General features: G+C 33.5%; 3 protein-coding genes across 4 annotated transcripts; 1 reads left to right on the forward strand and 2 right to left on the reverse strand.

Moving 5' to 3' along the window:
* Positions 1-11,466: 11,466 nt before the first annotated feature.
* Positions 11,467-12,647, forward strand: LOC133310697 (uncharacterized). 2 transcript variants are annotated; one of them, XM_061511667.1, is made up of 3 exons: positions 11,467-11,604; positions 11,697-11,847; positions 12,179-12,647. In XM_061511667.1, the coding sequence occupies exons 2-3, from the start codon at positions 11,713-11,715 to the stop codon at positions 12,275-12,277; spliced, it is 234 nt and encodes a 77-aa protein (XP_061367651.1). In that variant the 5' UTR covers positions 11,467-11,604; positions 11,697-11,712; the 3' UTR covers positions 12,278-12,647. The 2 variants fall into 2 exon arrangements, with proteins under 2 accessions (XP_061367651.1, XP_061367650.1); XM_061511666.1 differs by having other exon boundaries at positions 11,475-11,604; positions 11,693-11,847; positions 12,179-12,631.
* A 3,016-nt stretch (positions 12,648-15,663) lies between these two features.
* LOC133310678 (NAC domain-containing protein 83) lies at positions 15,664-17,549 on the reverse strand. Its single transcript, XM_061511639.1, has 3 exons — positions 17,109-17,549; positions 16,696-16,973; positions 15,664-16,563 (listed from the first exon to the last, which is right to left on the reverse strand). The coding sequence occupies exons 1-3, from the start codon at positions 17,287-17,289 to the stop codon at positions 16,255-16,257; spliced, it is 768 nt and encodes a 255-aa protein (XP_061367623.1). The 5' UTR covers positions 17,290-17,549; the 3' UTR covers positions 15,664-16,254.
* Positions 17,550-21,536: 3,987 nt separating this feature from the next.
* Positions 21,537-22,052, reverse strand: LOC133310702 (uncharacterized). Its single transcript, XM_061511672.1, has 2 exons — positions 21,918-22,052; positions 21,537-21,800 (listed from the first exon to the last, which is right to left on the reverse strand). The coding sequence occupies exons 1-2, from the start codon at positions 22,050-22,052 to the stop codon at positions 21,537-21,539; spliced, it is 399 nt and encodes a 132-aa protein (XP_061367656.1).
* Between the last annotated feature and the right edge of the window lie 2,186 nt (positions 22,053-24,238).

The raw sequence follows: 24,238 nt of genomic DNA on the forward strand, positions 1-24,238 counted from the left end.
CAACCCTAAACAGCCGCGAGTAAGTCACTACACATTATATTTAGAAAATGACGTGTGTCTTTTTATAATTAATAAAAACATAAATAATTATCTTATATTACATGAGATAATTATCTTATACAATACAAATAAAATTGTATGATTTATTTTTATTTATTTAAAAAAACAATAGATTACACTATTTTATTTCATATAAAATAATTATACTAATGTAACATAAGATAAATAATTTTGAATAAAAATTATAAATTCTTTTCTCCTTTTTACCAAACTAGTTTTTTTTTGTAATAAAAATTAAATTATTTGATGTCTGCACCACATGAGAAGGATGATTCAAACTTAGAGAAGTAGGTACACGAGGCAGGCTTCCCTTCGCCCTGCAACCAACTCACCAACCATAGACACACCTTTTCCTAGTGCAAAAATAAAAAATACAACTATTTCCTATATTATATTTTCAGCTCTTGTATTACACTCAAATCATTTTAGCTAATTTAATTAGTACCCAAAAAACAAAAAAACAAAACTTATGTAATTTAATTTATGGAATTTGCATTTTTCATTTATCATGACACAACAAACTTTTCTATACACACAACATTTTGTAGGCCCACACTTTTTGAAGAAAAAAGAAAATTACGGCACGCAAAACGAATCTCTATAACATTACACAATCAATTTTCCTACGACATAACTCTTTTAAAATCTTCAATTTATTTTATGCCGGTCGTGATAACTTGTGTTTTTCGAGAGGAGAACGGGGTCGCAGATTTTTTTACCCAATTCCTCTCTTCCTACATAAAATTCCTTGTCTAAATATAATTTATAAAAGTTTTTAAACTAAGTCATTTATAAATTAACATCTGACTATTTTAAGGGAAAAATGTTTCTGCAGTTAATGCAGATAAGTTATGGCTTTTATTCCCAAAACGACGTCGTTTTTGTATTGAAATTTTAAAAAAATATAAATATAAAGACTATTATAACTCTGAAATAAATTAAAATTACAAAAATATCCTGATTTTCGCCCCAAAACGACGTCATATTAGGCTTACTGCAGATAACTTATCTGCAGTAACTGCAAAAAAAGCAAATCCCTATTTTAAATATAAAACATTGGAAATAATTTTTCTTATATTGTAGAAAATGAGTTATCTTATGTAATAAAAATAAAATTATAAGTAGGATCCATATATAAAAGGAGAGAAGAAAAAAGAGATCAAATTCACCTCGCTTTTGTGTATATAAAAAATTTATTTTTCTCATGTAAAATAAGATACATATAACTTATAAAAAATTCAAACGATACTTACAATTTTTTATATATTTTTTAATATAAAACAATGGGATAGGATATTGTAACAACCAAATAGGGTTACTACCAATGTTACTACCAATCAATTTCACCGTTAGATTGGTTATTTTGATCCGACGGTCCTGATTTGGTCATTATATACCCTCTCTTCCCCCTTCTCTCTCTGACCACACTCTCTACCGCCGTTGTCGCCCCGCCGCACTATTTCCCTACTCTGCGTCTTTCATCACAGTTTGGGATTTTTTTACTTCATAGATCTCTACATCATATGGGAAGAATTAATAATGGCTTAAGATATGTGTATCGCATTTTGGTTCTTTGGAAAAAAATGATTTCAGAGTCTTCCAAGAAGTTGCTGACACTGGCTCAGTTTCATGCGTGATTTGGTGTACATAAACTTTATAAGCTTTTGGTAAAATATCTAAAATTGCCTATAAAAATTGTATATATTAATTGAAAACCCAAAATATAAATAAATAAATAAGAAAAGGGTATTCATAAGTGAATTAGATCAAAAGATTGGATGATTTTGTTCTTGTTAAACAATTTCTACTTTGGCTGCTAGACAATATGTTTCCTCATTTGCTAGCCTAACCATTGAAGTGCATTGGAAGTAGTAGATTTTTTAGTTCTGAAATAAGATTATGTTGTCTTGAAGGGTTTGGTTTCATTCACAGCATCTGGATCCACTATCCTGAGGATGATGTGAGAAGTATTTTGTTTTATTGCAAGCTATGGGTAGCGGCGGTAGAGTGCAGCAGCGCGACGACGGCGATAGAGAGTATAATCAGAGAGAGAAGGGAAAAGAGAGGGTATATAAGGATCAAATCAGGACCGTCAGATCAAAATAACCAATCTAACGGTGAAATTGATTGGTAGTAACCCTACTTGGTTGTTACAATATCCTACCCCTAAAACAATAACATATTAGTTTATAACTGTTTTAACCAACAATCTCCCCTTGATTGCATGTTCCGTATAAACCTCCCTTAAAATAGGAGTATAAATAAATTAGTCAAATCAACCCATTAAAACTTAACCTTTTTTCGGTACATCTTAAGGGGTGTTTGGTAAAGAGTTTATTTTGAGATTTCCGGGAAAGTGAGAATAATAATCTTATTTATCCATATTTGTTATGGGATTTCTGAAAATCTTCCAAAGAATGTGATTTTTTCAGGATTTTATTTTGTGAGCAAATTGTGATTGAAAATCTCATTCAGGAATACCACTCTCTAAGGGTATGTTTGGTAAAGAATAATTTTTTTTCTCAAGAATTTATAATTCCCAGGAATATTGTGGGAAGGGAATTTTTCCGGAATGTTATCAAAAAATTGTTTGGTAGGCTAAAATATTCTCAGAAATGTTGGGTCAATTTTTCTGATACTTTGTTTAATTGATTGTAAAATATTGCTGGATATGTGAACCAAATTAACAAAATTAACCTCTGAGTAAAATAATTACAAAATTATTCAGTCTCAACTCTTTCTCTCTCGCAATCGATTCAGGTGAATGGAGGAAATTAACAAAGCTCAAACCGTACAGAAGCTTAATTGAAGGAGGCGAATCGCTAGCTTCAAGCTTTGCGAGGAAGACTCGTGGTTCTTATAAGTCCCTAAACCATACAGAAGCTCAACTATCTCAATCTCGATGCCTTCTTGATTTGAAGAATTTTGCATTTAACCTAAAAAAATGAATATTGTTTCTTTTTGCCATGAATTCATGTGAAGCTCTTATTTCCCCTATCTCCCCCTTCTCTCTCTCTCTCTGTGTGTGTACCCACATTTTTATTTTATCCAATAATTTATTGTTGCATGTGAGATAATTTTTTTATTGTATTGAATTTTCAGTCTTCCAATTTTATGAATGTTTTGGGAAATGGGGTTTAACATAGAACCTGAATTTGTATCTTGTTGCATTGATAAGTGTGATTTGGAGCTTAGTTTTCCTTCTTATTATGGTGTTGTGATTGCCCAGGGGTGGGGGAATTTTTCAACTTGGAAGAGGGGTTTTGACATTGAACAAGAGGGAAGGGCGTGGTAATTATGGAGAAGAAAAGGTAAGGTTATTTTAGTAATAAAAATCATGTTTCATTTTCTCACTGGGTGGGAATCCCAAAATACCACCAACCTGGTGGTATTTTTTATGGGAATCTGCTTCACAAATTGAAATCCCAGGAATATGATTTTTCCGGAAAAAAATTTATAATCCTTATACCAAACATGAAAAAAAAAGAATGCCAAGGTCACTTTCCAAGGAAAATAAAGTTTGCCCATCTACTAAACACCCCCCGAGTGGAATTCTTGGATTGCCAAGAAAATGGAAAATGGCAAGGGAAAAAGTTGACTAAAATAATCCTCTTTTAAAGAATGATGATTGGTTCACTATAACGCACCTGGTTCACTCCATTCAACGTAAATCTGTGAGACTGTGACTGTGAAGAAGAAGAAGAATGCTTCTCTTAACCTTAACTTCATGCTCTCTTCTTTCTTTCTCTTCACCTTTCAAACAGTAGTGAACCCAGGACATTTTCCTTGTGTCTGCACAATTTTTTTATTTATTTTGAAGATCATGATTATGATTTAATTTTTGCTTCCACTTCAAAAGTAAAATTTTGGTGAATCAACCAAAGTTTTAAGGAAATAATAGATAATAATTTTAAAAAATAAACACCACAAAAAGATATTTGTAAAATATAGTATAATTGTAAGAGTTAATCAATCAAAAACTCACCTTTGTCGATATCTATTTGATCCAAAGTTTGTCATTTTTGTTTCACAAAAAAACGTGAAAAGTCTCGTGTGATTCTCTTTCACCTGATGAAGATTGAATTTCAAGAATGTTGATGTTTATTTAGATTTGGAGCTAATAAGGTTTATAAAAAAAAAACAAAGCAATGGGCTGGGGTTTACGCTTTAGGATGGTGTATTGAATTGAGATTTTAATGGATTGTTTTCGAAAAAAAAAAATCCGTTGGTATTCGATTAGGATTTTAATGGATTGAAAAAAGTCACATGGTATTCGATTAGGATTTTAAAGGATTATTTTAAAATTCATCTAAATCCGTTGGTATTCAATCAGGATTTTAAACAATGGACTCACAATCTCGTGGTATTCAAAATTCCGACAATTTTAATGAATTTTCTGTAACAGCCTGTTGTACACCGGTATTGTTAATATTAATATGATATTAAGCGCAGTTACAATCACAGCAATTCATTTACAAAAATGCGAATAAACTTTTTCTGATTATTACGCGAGCCTTTAAAACATAAAAAGCGTAATAATTAAAAGTTGTGACCGTAACCGTAAACTCTTGCGGAAGACTTATTTAAACTATTTTTATAACTTACTTTACTTATTATAAGTTACTAAGGGGTTCCCATAAACTCACTTAGCCAATTACTAAACTTTACGTTTTTACCTCTTCGAACATGGTTCACTCATTAATTTTCTGCGAATACACCGCTCACAACCAGACCTTCTTCTTAGATTATATTCTTGTCTTACTTAATTCCCTTTCCAACAAGCTATCACACGCTCAATTCGAAGCTCATTTGCTCCGGTTATCGCCGTTTGAAGTTGGTTAAGCAAAACAGCCAACCAACCCCAAAACAGCTCAAAACCTCTCTCACTCTCGGAATTACTGCACTGAATCCACTACTCCAATTATCCTCAAATTTTTACACCATAAACTAGACACCTCAATCTTCTATTTGATATATCATACGCTTAATTTTACCAAGAAACGAGGCGGGAATAAAATTCCCAAAACTGGACCAGAACAGCCCCCAAGTGTAGGGCAAAACAGGGCAGTTGTGTTCACTGACCTCCACAGGGCTGCGCACAAAATATAAAATTCTAATATTTTGACACCATGTAGGGGACATAACAAGCTTCAAAACGGCATATGACACGTCCCTATCAGACCTCTGTGGAGGGAGATATGCTCTCCCGAAATTCGTCAAAATATGCCAATTCTACAAAAAAATTCGCCAGAGTTTCCTTTGTTTTTCCTTAAAATCCCCAAATTGTACAAGCTCACTAATGCCTCAAAGGTACCTAATAATCCAGTAATAATCCAATGGGTGGCACACACAAGGACCAACAACGCCTTGGGGAACTTACAACCCAATCCAGTTTATATTTATCACACCAATAGCTTACTTTAAAATCCATACGTAGTTTCAATCACTAATTCCAATTTCATGCATATTTTATCATACAAGTACTCGTAACCTAAAATAGGCCTAAAGCCCTTTCATCATATCATGCATCAAGTACAATTAAAATATTTGCTTTACAATTTACAACTTAAAACTTTAACTTTAACTTATAATCTTCTAATATTACAACTTAAATACAAATGACAACATAAATCAAATAACATAAACTACTAGACTTAGGCAAAATGACATGAACAAATATGCTAATGAAACTCATACTACATACATATGAGATGTTCATGCCCTAAGTCTAGCCTAGGCCACATGGCCAACAAAATGCAAAATACTAAAGCACTGCATTGATCACTCTGCGGGCCTCTTGCCCGCTGCTCCAGCTCCACTGCTACCTCCTGAAATAAATGCCCCGAGACGGGGTGAGATATACGAATATATCTCAGTAACCCAGAGGTTCTAGAGAAAACTCTGTCCAATGGTTCACTTCGATGCATAACAATAGTATAAAACAACCACTTTCAAAACGGGATAAAGCAAGGGATTTAGAGAAACTGGAAAATATCGGGATATAAAATACGACGAAGCGGGATGGTAGCTACCAATACCACGCAACGTCCTCGACATATATAAGCCTACGGGTATCATCCAAGGTGTGTTCCAAGAACCACAACCATGATGCCCCAACCATCCATAACACCCGAGACATTCCTAGTGTGCTCCTATCCAGATCACACACCACGACCCTAGGTCAACTGGAACTCCCTCTCGGAGACCTATCCAGTGGAGTCTGAAACTGCCCGAAGGCTAACTGTCTACTGGCCAGAGACTCGATACATATGTACCCATTGTGATAATGCATGCATGCTCATGTTGTTCTACATTACTCATATACACTTCCTACCGTTGCCATCAACTAGCAAGGTGGAACAGAAAAAGGGAACAAGCCCCAGTACCAAGAGGTTACCTTAATTTGTTCCTTCACTTAGCTCCGCAGCAGCTTAAGTTCCAAGTCTGCTACTCAACAGAACGCCTACACATAGGACGTTCCCACTTACTCAAAGTTCACAAAATGCATGCCAATTCTCAATTTCACATGCATAATACAATCACTTACCTCAATCCACTTGGTCCAGGACCAAGGGAAATCCACCGACTCATCGTTCGGGGTTCAAGTCAACATATGACAACCTACAACAACCATGTACGAATCATCAGTACACGGCAATTCTATCAGAATACGAAAAATGTCAAAACCTCCCCTACACCCTTGTAGGTTCGGCCAAAGTAGTGTATTTTTACAATTTATTTTTCTAAATTTTCTTTCTCATTTTATTATGCTCCGTTAGGTTGCCAAGAGGCTAATTCATGTGTCGTTTTTCCGTTTTACGTCTTTTAAGCATCGTTTTGCTAAACAATTCACTCTAGGTTCTTTTATGTCCTTAAACACAAATTATTATTTTCCATTGATTCTTCCACTATAAATCCACCACACAACCCATCTAAATACCATTTAATTACACAACACATCAACCAAATAATTTTTCAACACAATATCACACTTTTCTCAATTATGGCCGAAATTCAAACTATGTCCCTCCAAGGGATTTTCATTCAATTTTCACCACTCTACACCTCACACACTCCCATTTTATCAACATACAACTATACCACAACTCAATAATCAAAGCCCAACAAAATTCCAAAATCCTTAGTCATGACATTCCTCAAAATTTCTAAGTTAAAATCCATATTTTTCACCTAAATTTTTCATGGCATTTCTAGCTTTAATACATCATTCTAAGGTATTATCATCTAATACACATTTTCCAAATGAGCTCTCTAACATCACCAATCATGAAATTAAAGTGTAGGGTTAATGAAAATAAACTACAATCAAACCATGTAAATGAGATGGAAATACACTCACAATCAAGGCTAGATGCTAACCCAAGACTCCTCCAAGCAATGGAAGCTCAAATGACTCCATGAACCTCCATTTTTCCTCACAAATTCAGAACTGAAAATGCCAAGGATCTCCTCAAATACACGGTTTCAAGGCTCAAGAGTGGTACCAATGTGTTTAGAAGGTTGTTTCCAACAAATTTCAACACAAAAATCACTTGATTTGGTTAAGAAATGATCAAGTTATGGTGAAATGAAATTTTGGATGCAAATGGGGTTTTTGGGGGAGGGGGCTGCGGGTTTCATGAAGGAGGAGGGAAGAGAAGATGATGAATAGTGTCCTAGGATGATGTGGCTTAAGTGGTTTAAGTGGGGTGGGTCCCACCGCCACCTCATGCAATTTCAAACTCATTTGAATTTCCCTCCGATTCCACTAAACGTTCATAAATTCAAAACCTATTTAGAAACTCTAATTTTTAACATTAACCATTGTCCTTTAATTATACTTGATCAGATGAATCCGGAGTTTTCCGGTCGTTCGGAGAAAACACTGTTTTAAGCTGTTGCGCGCGCTGTTTGCACGCTTCCCCAAACTGGCTTAATTCCATCAAATATTATCAGAAATCATATTTCCTAATTTTATAGACCATTTATAACTCATATTTGAAACCTACAGCTCAAAATTCAACAGACACATTTTACGGTGCAATCATACCGCAATATCTTTACCCGGTAAAAATACTATTCACTGATTTTTCTGAAACTTGCCTATCCACTCAATTTTTCGTTCTGAATCCATTTCCAGGGTTATTTTTATCACCTGAGACCTTCTACTCAATTTTTATCTTCCTAGGGTTGCGTGTTGGCTAATTATCGTTTTGTCCTTTCTTTGTATTTTAGCCTAATCTTCAGGATTTTTCACTAATCCTTCACTTAATTACTCACTTAATATTTTAATACTTAATTTAGAATTGCAAAGTGTTATATTTTCTATTGGTGTGGATTTCGTGAGACTTTTTAGTGAAAAATATTAATAGGATGTCTCTCTTACAATCTCACTCTAACCCCTAGGATTTCTTGAGATTCTTCTATTGCAGTGTTTTCTTCTTCCTTTGACAGGTTGACTGCTCGAAATTGGGTTCCGCCATGGGAGCTTCATTAAAACTAAAAAAAAAGAGCATATTTTTGAGCGATTTTCATCACAAAACAACACAGAAACAACAAACCAACGAGATTTTAATATAATCTATCTCAAAATAACATATTTTTGAGCCATTTTTTGAGAAATTTTGGAAGTTTAAAAAGTGATTTTTCAAGCTATGGGTCGCGGTTTTTCTTGGAACAAAAACGTGTGATTTTTGTATTAAAAACAACATAAAACGATGAAAAAATAACAGGGGAACTAAAATCCTCAAACCAATTTTTTGTTTTACATCAATGAAACAATATCAATTTAAAGAAAGATTGAAACTTTCATAATATGAACCCTATATTTCGTAACAATACATTCAAGAACGAAATTCCTTCACTAGAGGAAACATTTTCAAACAATTTTTGTGTCAATACATAACTAAAAACTTGTTTCTTATCGATTGAAAAAAATTTGAGAAATTTTTTTCTAAACTTTCATGTAATTAAACCCAAAATTTCAGATTCAAAATTTTCTTAGAATATTCAATGAAAATATGCATATGATATATGGTTAGAAAACTCTCATCACGTAAAACAAAAACCCAAAGGTTTTCAAAATCAATTGGAAAAAATTTCAAATGAAATTTTATCATGAACTTTAGGTTCTATATGCAAATTTAGAATTATTTTTATTATTAAAAAAAAATTGGGTCTTGTAATCATATGTGCATAACTTTGATAACAAATGAAGAAGATAATTTTCAACCCATTAGATATGTGAAAAGCTGTTGTTTAGTAATTTTGAATGTTTGTTAAAAATTATATTAATGTTTGGGGCAAGATATACTTACCATCTTTTTTATTAATATCATTGCATTTCTTTGTTATTTGTTTTTATTGACTCTTGTAATTTTGAATATTCTTTAAAAATTCATATAGTTTTTTAAAATCTTATAAATGCATATTGTCCTTTCAAACTTACGAATTCTATTAAAATCCTTTTAAATCCAATCCTATGAAATCTTGATTGTAAAAAAAGTCTTTTAAAAAAGTCTATAAAGTCTCTCCAATTCTAAAATGTCTTTTAAAATCTGTAGTATTTTTTATCTCAAAAAAGTCTTTTAAAATCCTAATCCAATACACCTCCCTTAAGCTTTTAATTGCAGGAGTTGGTTGGGTTGGACATATTTTTACCTTTTTCTTTTAATCTTCCTAAAATTTTTTTTTTACTTGACTTGAATCACCAATCTCATGTGAAATTATTTTTCCCCCAACTTTGTGTCTGCAAGTGCAGGCACTTACACTCACCTGCGTCCGTCATTGCCTTCAAACCTTCATCTCTTCCTTCGTTCCTCATTCCCTTGTCCTTCGTTGCATCTTCCCTTCCTTCCTCTACTTACCAAGCAACCCCACTTCACTTCCATACCCCACCACACCTTCACTCAGGATTTTCTCTAGCTAATCATACACATTGTTTTTCATTGTCAATTTAGAATGGTGCTTTCACAGTTCATTGCTAAAACACTTTTATTGGAATTACTAATTGTTGGTTTTTAAAATGATTATCCAGATGTACAATAGCTTGTTGTACTCCGGAGCAAATTGTGTTTAAACAAGATGGGTGAAGAAAACCCAAATCTCATAATATCCATATAGAAAACCTTATCGTGCTTGAAGAAAATAATGAAATAAAATAACTTCGAGATTCTCTGTAATATTTTCAATCAATCAAACATATACTTAGTAAATTTGACCCAATATTTTGAAAAAAAAATTGGTTACTAAATGGCTTTTTGATCACATTCCCAAGAATTTTATTTTTTCACTATATTCCTGCAAATCATGATTCCTGGACAAAAAAAATATATTCCTCTACCAAATGTCTCCTAAACTTTTCTTGTTGAAATAATAGGTTCTCCAAATCTAATTTATTTATTTAACGAACTATAATTAAAGTTTTGTTTTAGTTTACTTAAGAATATAAAAACATCAACTTGACCTGTTTAGTCTATTTATAATTTCAATATTTTCTTCTTCTTTTTTGTCAAACCCTTAGTTGGAATATTTCAATTTGTTCTAGTATATTATAGAATTCTTTATGCTAAAAAAGAGAGTTAAAAAACTAAAAATAGAACAAACAATTTTTTTCATCATAATCTATTATATAAATAATTCATAACATTCCTATAAATTTTTTTATTACTTAATAAAAACAAATAAATTATTATTAAGGTTTTTTTTTCTGCAATGAACCCAAAGGATATGTTAGACGAAAATTAAGATATTTTTATTTGAGATTATAATAGTCTTTATTATTATAACTTTTTTAACCAAAATAATTTTATTTTGCAAGTGAATATTAATAACTTATTTGTATTCGCTATAGAAATATTAAAACTTATTATTATTATATAAATAGAGGTAATGCCCAAAGTCTAGCAATAATATCAGACCGCTCTGCCACTTGTGGTGTTATCTGTTATGCTTTGCTTCGTGGCCTTCAACTAGATGATACGTTGTATATTTTCAGAACGAAAATAACATAATTTATCAACAAATAAAAAATAATATATCAATTGATATATATATATATATATATAATTTTAAAATTAAAAGATGGAAAAATATATATCACATATAAGATTATAGTATTTTATATAAAATTAGTTGAATTCAAAGATGATGTATAACTATATCAAGATATATAACTTGTAAGAAAAACAAACGTTTTTATAATAATACAAAATTTTGAAGGTATTATTACTAGTTAGATATTTGGTGTGTGCACGAGTGGTACGGTAGTATAGGTGAAAACATGATAAGAATGTAATGTGCCTTTCCTTTGAACTTATAATCAAATAAAGGGAATATAAAGTAATTTGGTGTAGAAATATTAGTGATGAAAGCCCAAATGGAAAATGGGAAGATTTAGCCCAAGCCCAAGCCCAAGCTGGAAATAAAAGTAAGCGGAGCCGAGCTGCAGAGCGTTTTGGTTCGGGCGGTGTTGGAATCGGATCGAATTAGAATCAAAACCCCAGGCAGAGGAAGAGGGGAGCGCTCGGCTGCAGTGGAGTGGAGGTAAGAATAAGAGAAGGTGGTGTGGTGATGTTTGTTTTGTGAAATGAAATATTGATATTATTATTGATTGTTTGTATAATTTAATCAGATAGATAGATAGATAGATAAATGGGTGCATTTTGGGGGACGCGGGTGATGGAGATAGTGAAGAAGCATGATTCTGCTGGACTCCTTTGGAAGAGAATCAAGCTCACCACCACCCGTAAAGCCAATGCTAAGAAACGTCTCCTCCGCGTTTGGCAGGTAGTTTTATATTTCACCCAACTCCATCATGTTCTATGATCTGAAATCTGAATGTATTAAAGTATTATTGCATGCTTCTGTTGTGTATTTAATTAAATATGTTCATTATACCTGGAGAAAATGTTTAAGGATCTTGATTTGTTGCTTCATCTTGCATGATACATTTGATTTCCTTTATTTACGGCACAACACAACACAACACAATTCCATTCTTGGTCACAGACGTGTTATGTATTAATTTTCGAATGACTCCCAGCTGCATGTCTATTTTGTTTCATTTCATCTATACCAACTTATTCTTGTTCGTGTCTTCTTTGTTTCATTTTGGAAGAATGAAGCTGTTCTGAAGGCATGTTCTGAACCATCTCCTTCAATAAGTTCTTCTGCCAGTATCAATAAAGCTCATGACAATGTTACGGAGGGTAGTTAAGTTGAAGGGCATGATGTTCGATGACATTAGCCCAATCTGAATGTTATATATCATTGGTATTTGGGCTCCCAATTCTAAAATATTAGCTTTTGCTCGGATAGTTGTTCTCAAACTTTACCAGGATGCTTCAATTAGCTACTTGTTTACACTTTATTTTCCATTAAAAAAAGTTAATTTGTACCTTTTTTGGGTCTATGACCAGCGAAAATGATATGACAACTCTTAGAGCTTGAGCTGCATGAAGAGCTTGAGTATCATCTGTTATATGTGAAGATTATTATCTATCTTGCTTGCTGTAAAATGTCTCTTGCCTATTTTATGAATCTAGGCATGTAGCTGATTGCTGCTATTATGATTTTGGTTTCCAGAGCACCCATACGAATTATTTGCATCAGCAACTTGGGTTTGTGGTTTCCTTCTGGTTTTGAACATGATTTATTTATCTTGCTTGCTATGATATCATGATCGCTGATACTAAAGATGTTGGGAATTATGGGATGTTGATTTATTGTCTGGTAGCTGAGATTTTTAAATTTTATGTGTACATTCAGGAAGTAGATTAATAATTAAAAAAAATGTAAAGAAAACATGAACTGCAGCGAGGTCCTCCAATATTGGTATTAGAAGAAAGGATGAGGATTCTGTTTATGGGCCTCAGTGTTGTGGGGCTCATAAGTTACAGCCCTTCAACTACAATAGGGTGGATTACTATGGATGAAATTCAAATTTTTTTATACTCGTCGTGGAAGAGTACTGCTGAAGGCTCGAGCCTTTCAATTTGTATTGGGCCCCATGTAATTAGACTTATTTGATTAGCTTATATGATATGAATGGGAAAGAATTAGGAAAATGATAAGTCCTTGTTGCAGGGATACTAAGAATCGCTTATGAACTCAACTCGGTCCAAGCAAACAGCATTAACAAGTGGTTGGTTTTGGAACTGGTCAAAATTGATGGATGGTTATATATTCCCTTTATTGCAAGGCAAATGGAAGAGCAGGGCTTATTACCTTATTTATGTGATTGACCTAATCAGGTGAGCCTACCAAGTTTAGCTTGGAGTGAGTGGGGCATGTGTGGTCTCAGGTCCGCCATGATAGGCTGCCCACGTGATTGACAAAAATGTTGCTCTAAGTCAGCAATTCACATACCTCTCTCTCTCTCTCTCATCTTTTATTTCCTTCATGAAAATGAAACTTAATAGAATAGGTGACGTGAAGAACTCTAACAGCCTCATTAGATGATTCTAAGCCACTGTCACAAGAAAATCTGGTCGGCAATCAATTCTTTTGAAAAAATATCATTTAATTACACTTTTGTCTCCTTAATTTTGTAAGCTTCTTTTGGTCCCTAATTTTATTTGCTACAATACTATCATTCAATCATTTTTTCCCTTAAGAGTGTTCTTATTCCAAATAAACTAAATTCTCAAAAGATGATTAATTGACAAAGGTAAAAATCTTTTCCAACGGTATTTTTTTTCATTAATTTGAAATCGAATTCAGTATAATAATTTGAAGGAATCTAATTTCTTTATATTGGGACAATACGTGCTGGTATTATCATTCTACTAATTAAATTCTAACAATATTGGTGTAACCTGATTATCTTTTCCTCAATTGACCAGATGTAATGAAATTATATTGATTTGACAAGAATATGGGTTTATAACTCGGAAAAGTGTACCCATTCTTTGTAACAGTTAACGTAAGGCAGATTTTAAAGACACTTTTAATGTCAAAGTTCTTGATCAGCAAGATCTACAATTAGAAGATCGGACAACAGTTTGACTAAGATTTATTCAATTTTAATGTTAGCTAGATCACATATTAGTCATTAGAACCAATATTAAAATCGTACAAATTACAAAAAAAAGAAGGATAAACATGTTATTAAAACCAGAGTTTTCATCTTCTATGCCTTCACATGCTACGGTACAAGGCAACAAGCAAACAAATCCTGTAATTTTATGATAAACAAGTTTTATTTATGCCGACCCTGCTCTTCCCAGTATCCACTTGGCAGGTTTAGAATGGCCTCTTGGCATCGTTTGTTTTTGGTTTGAGAGACTCTGACTAAATGGCCCTTAAACTGATATTTTTACTGTTAAATATATTAGTTTTATAAATGTAGACAATAATTGACAGACAAACTTTATTATTTTATGGGTCTATGCATTTGTTAATTGGCGATGATGATGCCTTTGTGCTATTTAATCTGCAAATTGCATCATTTCATTTGCCTAGGCTAGGCTAAATTAGATTTTGACTAAAATAAGTTAATCCAGTGTTGTATGCACCAGACAGACAAATTTTACAAGAGGGAAATGAAGCTTTCATTTTTTATTTTTATTTTGTAACATTTAGAATTGGATTGTGTTAACACTTCTGGAGAAGAACAGTCTTAATACATCGAGTACAGGATATACAGAAATCTCAACGTAAAAAAACTTAAGGTTATTATGTCCAAAGCACTTAATCACTTGTTTTGTAATTTTAATATTGCCCAATGTTTGGTTAACTCAAATTCCACTTCATATATATGTTTTTGTTATATGACCTCGCAAAGGAAAAGTGATTGTGAATGATTGAGTAGTGGCAACAGGCAAGTGGTACATGTTAGACAAGCAATTATCATGTTTAATAAAAGTCAATATTGGTGATTTGGTAAATCGAAGAAATCAACTAGCGGACTCGTTAAGAATTAGAAGAAAAATAAAGATATGGATAAATTACTTATACTTGTGGAACAAGGTAGTTCATTTATTCTAGCGAATTTCGGGATTTTAAAAATTTGTGAAGATCCGCCAAGTTATCTTACAATACCGAAGGTTTTTCCGTACTTGTGAAGTTTGGGATGAGGTCATTAATTAATTTTTAGAACAAGGGATTCTCACCAAAATATGCTTCCCTATGGAAAAAAATTATATGTGAAGTAAATTTGTACAAAAAAATTAATGTAATGCTGTGTATATTTAAAAAGTAATTTTAAAAATATGCAATTCTTATATAAATATAGTATTGGATATATATCAATTTATGCTTGTAAACAGGTTAGTCCCAAACTTTAATCTAAACCGGTTTCCCTCGACCAACATACCCCCCCATCTACTGCTCCACCTACTGTCTACTGATATTTAGTCAAATAAAGGATGAAAATTCCAGAAATGTTGTGGAAAATATGTCTTGAATGTCTGCATGCTTTAAAGAAAAGAAAAAATTAATTGTTGTTTTATCTTAGTTGCAGGCTTTTCTTGTTTAATATATTTTTTTTTTCTAAGATGTAGTTGATTATAGATACGTAAATATCAATTCTTGCAAATTCCCAAAACGAAAAAAAATCTTGAAAATCAGATCCGCCAAGAATAAACATTGAGGAACTGGGTTCACTTTTTTATTTATTTATGGAATTGACCATTTGCAGGTTCTTCTTTCCCACAAGGAATAATAAGCAACTAACTAGTGCGATGCTGATCTCGCAAAGATTATGTTCTTATTCTATGCTTGTTATCCTCAAAATGGTGTTTTATTGTTGGACAAGATTGTTTTTTTTTTTTTTTTTTTCTCATGCTTTCCATCCCTTTTCTCTTTTCCGTTCCCCCCTTTTCCTCTGTCAAAGGTTCTCCTTGGAACTGAAAATGAGTAGCTTTTTGCTAAAAGAACCATTGAATGGCGATGATGGGCATTACTAGTATCTGGAAAAAGGTAGAATTCAGAGGGAAATTGAAGGAAAATTAAGAATCGTATTACATAGTAAGTAGTATCAGTACCATAACTCTTCAGAGTTCAGACTACCCTCAATGCCGGTGTCGTTTGGGATACTATACTTGGTTTGAACAAGTGATGGTAATTAGATCTAATTAAAGAAAGAAAGAAAGAAAGAAAGAGGCGAAGCTTGATTTCTTTTAGAGACGGAAAAAGAGAAGTGCAGATACTAATACAACAACTAGAGAAGGGAAACCGTAACAAAGTTTGTTGTTAAGGTTTTCTTCTAAAATAAGGGAAGGTGTTGGAGCTACTGCTCTCTTCATGTTCATCTGATTCATTGTCATTGGTGGAAAGCTCAGTGATTCCACTGGTGCCGGAGGATGAGGAAGCAGGTACACGGTTTAAATCAGTCTTGTTTTGTGCCAAGAAGTCATAGAAAACCATCCTAGAGTTCCTCACCTTGCGGGTAATGTTATCAAGGGTTGGTCTCAAAGCGTCTCTGTCGTCCCCGTTTTTAGCACCTCTCCTCTTCCAAAATATCCGACACAGAACCCAATTTTCCACGGGAAGCAGAGGGGTCTGCACAACCGGGCCAATACACAAAGAAAGATTCTATGAATGAATAATGTCTGTATATCAATATGAAGCCAGCAGATAAAATAAAATAAATAAAAATTGTTGGTTGAAGACAAGACAAGACAAGACACACACCTGAGTGTGAGCGTGAGAGTGAGAGGTGGTGGTGGTGGTGAGGAGGCGATATTCGTGCATGATCCAATCAGTTCTTGAACCATGAGGAGGCTTGCCTCTGTAGAAAACGAGAGTCTTCTTCATCCCCACAACTTGGTTGTTCCCTTTTGAAGTTAGAATTTGTTTGTCCAAACCTGTTGCCTTCCAATAACCCGAGTTGGTGGCTCTGTTGGATCTGTTCCCATTAGGATATTTGGCCTCCTTCGTGCTGAAGAAGTACCTCTCTTGCTCCAAATCACCTAAACCCACCACAATCACTACTCATTTAGTCAAATGGGATCCACATGGCATTCCAGTTAAGTTGTGTTGTTGTAGTTAGATGAAAAAAGAAAAAAAGAAAAAAAGTAGAGAGTAAGTGAAAAATAGGTAGAAACCTGGCAAATCCCAAGGATCAGACTTGCAAACATCAACCTCAGGAATAAAAGAGGCCGGCAAAGGGGAAGAGAAGACCTTACGCTTCAAGTATTGCAAAACAAGTTCCTCATCAGTCGGGTGGAAACGGAATCCAGGAGGCAATCTAAGTTCCCCATTCTTCACAAAATTGAGCTTCTCCATAATACTACTACTTTGTTAATTGGAACCCCACCACTCACCACTGCACAACACAACACAACACTTTCTATTATTTGGGTGACACTCGTGGGAAGTTCTTATAAGCTCATCAAAGCAGAGGTCAAGAATAAACAAAGGAGGGAGTTGAGGGAAAGAAGATAAAAAAAAAAAGGAGGGGGGCGATTATTATTGGATAAAGAAAGCAAAAGTGTATGGAGAAGGGTGAAGTGTAGCTTCTTTTATAGTAATGGGTCTGACACCGAGCAGAAGAATAAGACGACACATTTGGCGTAAACCAGACTCAACCTTCCTTTTACTTTGACGTTATATTAACTATGGTTTAAGTCTTTCCTTTGGTTCCTACACAAAAACAAGCCTAGTTCCGCTCCACCTCTCTCTCTCTGGCTTAGATTGGACGAATCGGTTTATCCAAACAAAACATTACTCTGTCCTTTCCTTCGATAAAACAACAAAACCCCAAAACAATATAAATATAATATATAAATATTTATTTTTTATTTTTTTCCTCTTCAGCTTTATTCTGCTCTTTCTCTCTTTTGGAGCAAAAATCTAAAAAAAGAGATTTCTTTTTGAGATGTAAAAATACTTTAGGAAAAGAGGGATAAATGGTATTTGTTGTTAAGTTGTGGTGAAGTCGTCAGCTTATGTCATTTGGATACAGCTGGAGATGACCTGAACCGAGAGGCAAAGGAGCTTTATCAGTGAAAGTACATAAGTACCCCTCTCTCAGTTCTATTCTATCCCTTAATGGGGAACAAATGAGTTGAATAGTATTAGTATTAGTATTAGTATTTCGTGGCCTAATGGCCTTGGCTGGCTTTTTGCAACGCCCCCTTAAAAGAGGCAACAGTTAATTTGTACGGAAAACTCAACCCATCCACCACTCTGCTCTTTGAGACTCATCCTTTTCTGTCGGTATTTGTTTTAACCCTTTCACTCTCTATCTTTTTGTCCTTTGGAAAATTTAGGTTGTAAATTTTAGAAACACTTTTACAGCCTACTCTTTTACGACTTTAATACCCTATGCACATTGATTTTTATTTCTTTATTTTTTCAGCTTGGAGTAAGTTTTAATTTTTAAATGCAATCAAAAGGTTTGGACTTGCTCAAGATTTTTTATTTTTTTTTTAAATATGACTTGCAATTTATTATGTTTGTGTGACACTTCTGAAAAGTTATTTCATTATAATTTATGAATTTTGATAGCATATCAACTTAAGGAGCCGTGAACGCAAACATACATTTGCTAAATCATTTTCAAATCAATTAAAATATTCTGTTAGCTTTTCAATAACTTAAGGGTCTAAATCGCGCTGAAATCGACTAACCATACAAAGAGGCATATATTCTTATTAAAGCTACATGCATCAAAACTATGGCCATATAAACTAATAAGAAAATCTATTCTATCTCGGACATGATCGTTTGAATTGTAGTCTTCATTGTCATATTATATTTCTACGTCGACCTAATGCATTGTTTATCTTCTCCATTTATTTATTCTCAAAATAATGGAATCATCGAAGTTAACTGCCACTGTAGAAATTGGTTTTTAAATTAAATTTAGCATTAGTCAAACACCACACAGTTCACTTTATATTCAGTATTTTTTTTACATTAATTTAACTTTTTAATTATATAAAGTGTCACTAAATTGGCTGTTCTTCGTCAAATTCAGAGAAATAAGAATAAAAAAAAATCTTTTTTTTTTGGTAATCTATTAAAATCTTTATTGAGGGACTAATTTGATGACTTTTTGTATAATTAAAAGAATAAATGTAATAACACTATGCATTCTTAAAAAACCTGATATTACCAAAAACACAGATCAATGACAGAAGTTTTTCCATGACTAAAATAACCAGACTTATATATTTTGAGAATGAAAATATAAGTTTACCTAAGGTAGTGTTTGGTTAGGGAGAAATTTTTTTAAAGTGAGTAGTTGTCTTTACTAGGAAAGACGTAGAAAAGTTAGTTTGATAGGAAAATGTAAATAAAGCTGTTTGGTTGTGCAAAATATTACTAGAAAAATTGGGTTAAATATCTTGATGTGTGTTTGGTTGAAAATAAAATTGTGATGGGAAAAATAATGCAAAAGACGATATTAACCTTTTTATAAAATTATGCATTTTCTAACATGTATTCTCGATTCTTTTTCCTGGTTATGGATCAAAGTTTGGTTAGGGGTTTGAAGGACAGTGACGGAATGGATCAATCATTCCTGGTAATGTTATCGAATCTCCTCCACCTCCACAATTCTTTAGACCCCACCACCTCTCTCCTCTCCGACACAATCTCTTCCACAACTGCCACCACCTCCGCCTCACCTTCCTCCGCCACATCCCCAACCTCTCTCCTCTACTCTTCCTCCATCGCCCTACTCTTCTTCACCATCGCCTCCGTTCTCTCCTACGTCGCCTCCACCCGCCCCACCACCTCCACCACCACCACGACTCAACCACAACCCAACGCCTCTGATTACTCCGTCTCCACCTTCCGAGCCCTCACCACCGAACACATCTGGTCCCTCGAAGCCCCCCTCCGCGACGCACATTGGCGCTCCCTCTACGACCTCTCCTACCCAGTCTTCACCACCGTCGTCGACAAACTCAAACCCCACATCGCCTTTCATATATGGTTTTGGATATCACTTGCTCACGTGTGATCAAGAAGGAGGGTATATGTGTCATGCCCTTCATCACTTTTTCAGTTATCCGATTTTTCACACGAATTCCACATGTTCAGAGGCTTTCTCAACAGTGTCAAAATTCGTTTTTTACACTTCTTCCTGAATTGCTGGGCAAACTGCATCGATGGGCAAATTTACCAAAAATCTTCAACCATGGTTTAATCAAATTCTCACATCCACTTTGCCATCAAAATTTTAACTTCTCCCCAACCAAACACTACCTAAATCTTTCTTCAAATGGAGTATAATGAATTAAAGAATAAATATTCTCCCGCAAAAATTAGATTTTATTGAATTTTAATTTTTTGTCATCCGGTCGATATGATAATAAAAAGAAAAATAAAGATTCATAAGAACTTGATAACACAGCAAAACTCTTACTAAAAAAATATTATTAAAATACTCTTACTAAGTCACCGATAAAACCCACAAATCTCTAAAATTTATATTATTTTAAGTTATAAATTTAAAGTTGCATCAAATCAAGAATTATAAAATCTAGTTGTCAAGTAAAAGGCTGCTGTCGAGTGTCTAAAAAATTCTTCTTAAGAAATAAAAAAGAAAATATTTAATAAAAAGTACATTCAATATATAAGACACACATTAGTATTTGCGTAAGTGACAAAGCCCTTTGGGAGAAACAAGATACTCGTGATTTTGGAAGCATACCGTTGGCGAGTGTAAAATATTAAAATTACTATATTGGTGTACAAAATATAGTGTATTGTAAATGTTATCTATATCTCCATTGTTTCTTTTATTCAAGGTTTAATTCACGTTAATTTTTGAAAAATGATAGATGCGATGTGATGTTTCATTTCGATTTGCCCTATGAAGAACCCTGTGAATATTGCCTGAATAATTATCTTTTCAATGAGTCGAGATGATGGAGATCATGAGCGTCCCAATTTCTCATACTGCCCATGAATAAATACCACCAATAAGGCTAAGGCTCCATCGTTAAGAGTTAATACAATAATACTATATTTGCAAAGAGTTGATGATGATTACAACCCTTCACGATCAGGTTACAAGAAATAAGGAATATGTTACTTACACTAATTTGGGAAGAAAATAGAAGATTTGAGTTCAAACGACGGAACCCTACCTCAAGCATATAATCAAGTGCATAAAGTATTTGTTTTTCTTTGATGATTTTTATTCTAATATTTCAAAGTTAGATAGATAAAACAAGTCGGCCATAAAAGTAACTACTCACTAACATTAATTAGACTCCACTAATAATTATCACTTATCATTTAGCAAAAAAATTCAAATAACAAAACAAACAAAATAATTACTCACTACTTAAACAATCCAATAATTTTGAAAATAATAAAATAATAGTAACATTCTCTTCTCCTAAAAATGACTATTGTCCTCAAGAGTAAGACCAATATCAAGTAATTGAATCATCCTCGATATTTATATCCGCCTCTCCATTACTTTTGTCCATCACAACCTCGATCGAAAATAACTTCTTGCAACAATGATCACGAGCAAAAATTTTGTTGTAGCAAAAACAAAGCCACGTATGTCACCTATCAGAAATTTCTTCTACTCGTAGTGAGTACCAAACAGCAAGATGTAAAGGTGTCATACCATTATTTGCTCTGGCTTCAACAAAAGCGCCATGAGCTAGAAGTAACCATGCGGCTTCACGACATCCATTCTTTGCTGCCATGTGCAATGGAGTTTCTCCATACATATTCTTGGCTCCAACAGTATCTGGTCCTTGCCACTCAAGAAGAAACTTAACTATCTTAGCCTTATTGTGACCAGCAAGAATATGAACTGGTGTCTGTTGACAACATTCTCTCAAATCGTGAAACATCAAATTTCACCACTTTGGAGTGTAAGCCACATGCAACCCCGATCCATTATGTGTTCGGTTTTGATAATTGTTAAAATTGCTCACTGAATGATCTCCTCTTTGTCGTGTCTGCTTAACCACCAAGATGTTTAACCGGATGCAGAGTTGGATAAGCATCTCCTTGAATTGTTCCACCAAAGACAGGATCGTTTCTTCCAATCTTTCCAATTGTTTCTCCATGTTTGCTGTTTGTGCCTGACTTTGATACCAAGCTGTTACGTACACTTATTTTGGAAGAAAATCAGGGATTTGAATTCAACTGAGAGAACCCTGCCTTAAGCACACAAACAAGTGCACAACGTATTTGTTCTTCTCTGATAATCTTTATTCCAATATTTAAAGTTTAAATATATAATATAGGCCAACTCATAAAAATAACTACCCACTAACATTAATTAGACTCCACTAATAACTATCACTTATCCTTTAGCAAAATTCAAATTCAAATTCAAATAACAAAACAAATAAAATAATTACCCACTACTTAAATAACCCAATAATTCTGAAAATAATAAAATAACTGTAACATACCCTCCAACATCATACTTTCTTGAAGCCCAATTTCCATGCTAACTCAAGTTCAAGTAAAAAGCTCCAAAGCTTTGATGATGAATTTCTGGAACCGAGGTTCCTTGAATGTTATCTACTATAATTCCTTCACATCCTGATCGTTTTTCCTCTTTCCTTCAGCCCCTTTGTCACCTATATTGACTTTGATCCAATCCTATGCTGGGAATGTTCAGTAAATTAATTTCTCCATCCCTCATAAATAGGGAATCACTTGTTATTTTAATTTGTTATGTTATTGATCATATACATATATGTATTTGGACATATTTCCAAAATAGTTATTTGACAATGGAATATAAATCACATTTACGATGCATTTTATTTCTCTTAATTTATCCTTTTAAAACCATTATAATTTGTGTTAGGCAAATGACTTCTTGACGTGGATGCTAAACAAACTCGGGAGATTGAATAAGTGTACCAGTTTTTTTAAAAAACTATCAAATGGACTTAAACTTTAAACAATTCAGAGAATGGTAAATTAAACAATTATAATGAGCACCAACTCAACTAAGACACCAAACTTATCAATTTTATAGAGTTGTATTCTGAAATTAGTCAATCCAATATTGACAAGTTTAATTCTAACTATTAGGTCTCTATATGCCCAGAGACTTATACAAGTGTTATATGATGTTTAGGGTAGATAATACTGTTAGTAATTAGTGGTTAAAAATACTAGTGGTTAGTGGTGTGATCTGGTGTGACCTTATGTGGTCCACGGATATTGTTCACTACTGATAATGGAGAGGTGATATGGTCTACTAATGTTGTCCACTTCTTCATCACTCATTGGAGTGGTTCACCTGCTTTTGGTTTTGGTCTGCAATCATCTATAATCATCAACCATTAATTTGGTTCTTGTCTGCCATCAACTGATCCCATCTTCGGTGCACTCTTGAATAAACTCTATGATGGAGGAGTCTATAAAAAGGGTGCATCTTCAGCTTCATGAGTCACTGAGCTCACTTTACTACATAGCTGTACACCATCTGGTCTATAAAGAAGAGTTTGGAAGACTCAAGAGAAGAACTTCATATCAATGTTTACAGCAACCTTTTGAGCAACAAGAGAAGCAATGGCGGGAGGTATTCATGATCTTAATTTTTTCGCACTTGATCTAATTGTTTCTATTATGTATAAACATGATTAGATCATCAAGTATAAGTTTAGAACTTACAAATACCTCATCACTTTATAGTTGGATTATACACAAACACAGTTGAGCAATTCAAGTATCAAATTAAAAATCTTAACAAAACATAATTTTTACAACAAGTATTTGATGTAATCCGTAGAAAAAATATAATTAATACTCAATTATGTCGATGGTAGAATGCAAGCTAACACACATACTCAGCTTATTATATATAATATGAGGTTTATATATCTTATGCCACTGCACCAAAAAATCTTCTGCGGCAAAGACAATAAAGAAGAAAGAGAAAGTGACATGAGGAAAGAGAAAAAAATTGTGGGCCCACAACTTTATTGTTTCTGCTGCAGAATTTTTTTTGGTGCAGTGACATAAGATATATAAACCCCATATAATATACTAGACAACCAATTTGTTTCCTACACACTAGAATGTAGAATAAAACTATAATAAGCTTTTAGAGACTAATGACCAAGTACTAAAAATCGTTAGGAATGTGACTTCTATTCTCAAGAAGGGGTGGGATTGAGTATGACAAGATTTTATGCAAATATTTGATTTTTATTTTCAAATTACAATATTGTACTCACTTTGATATACACAAAGCTTATCAAAATATATAATTTATCTCAATGATACA

The sequence above is a fragment of the Gastrolobium bilobum genome, unplaced genomic scaffold (assembly GCF_033153095.1).
Source record: "Gastrolobium bilobum isolate Gb01-03AN ecotype WA unplaced genomic scaffold, APGP_CSIRO_Gbil_v1 utg11324, whole genome shotgun sequence".
NCBI lineage: Eukaryota > Viridiplantae > Streptophyta > Magnoliopsida > Fabales > Fabaceae > Gastrolobium > Gastrolobium bilobum.

Coding starts and splice junctions, on each gene's coding strand:
- LOC133310697 (XM_061511667.1), top strand. CDS start 11,713: ATGGGTGCATTTTGGGGGACGCGGGTGATGGAGATAGTGAAGAAGCAT. Junction 11,848..12,178: donor GTCTCCTCCGCGTTTGGCAG/GTAGTTTTATAT, acceptor TCATTTTGGAAG/AATGAAGCTGTTCTGAAGGC.
- LOC133310678 (XM_061511639.1), bottom strand. CDS start 17,289: ATGGAGAAGCTCAATTTTGTGAAGAATGGGGAACTTAGATTGCCTCCT. Junction 16,974..17,108: donor TGATCCTTGGGATTTGCCAG/GTTTCTACCTAT, acceptor TGGTGGGTTTAG/GTGATTTGGAGCAAGAGAGG. Junction 16,564..16,695: donor ACTCTCACGCTCACACTCAG/GTGTGTGTCTTG, acceptor CCGGTTGTGCAG/ACCCCTCTGCTTCCCGTGGA.
- LOC133310702 (XM_061511672.1), bottom strand. CDS start 22,052: ATGGAGAAACAATTGGAAAGATTGGAAGAAACGATCCTGTCTTTGGTG. Junction 21,801..21,917: donor GACAAAGAGGAGATCATTCA/GTGAGCAATTTT, acceptor TGTTGTCAACAG/ACACCAGTTCATATTCTTGC.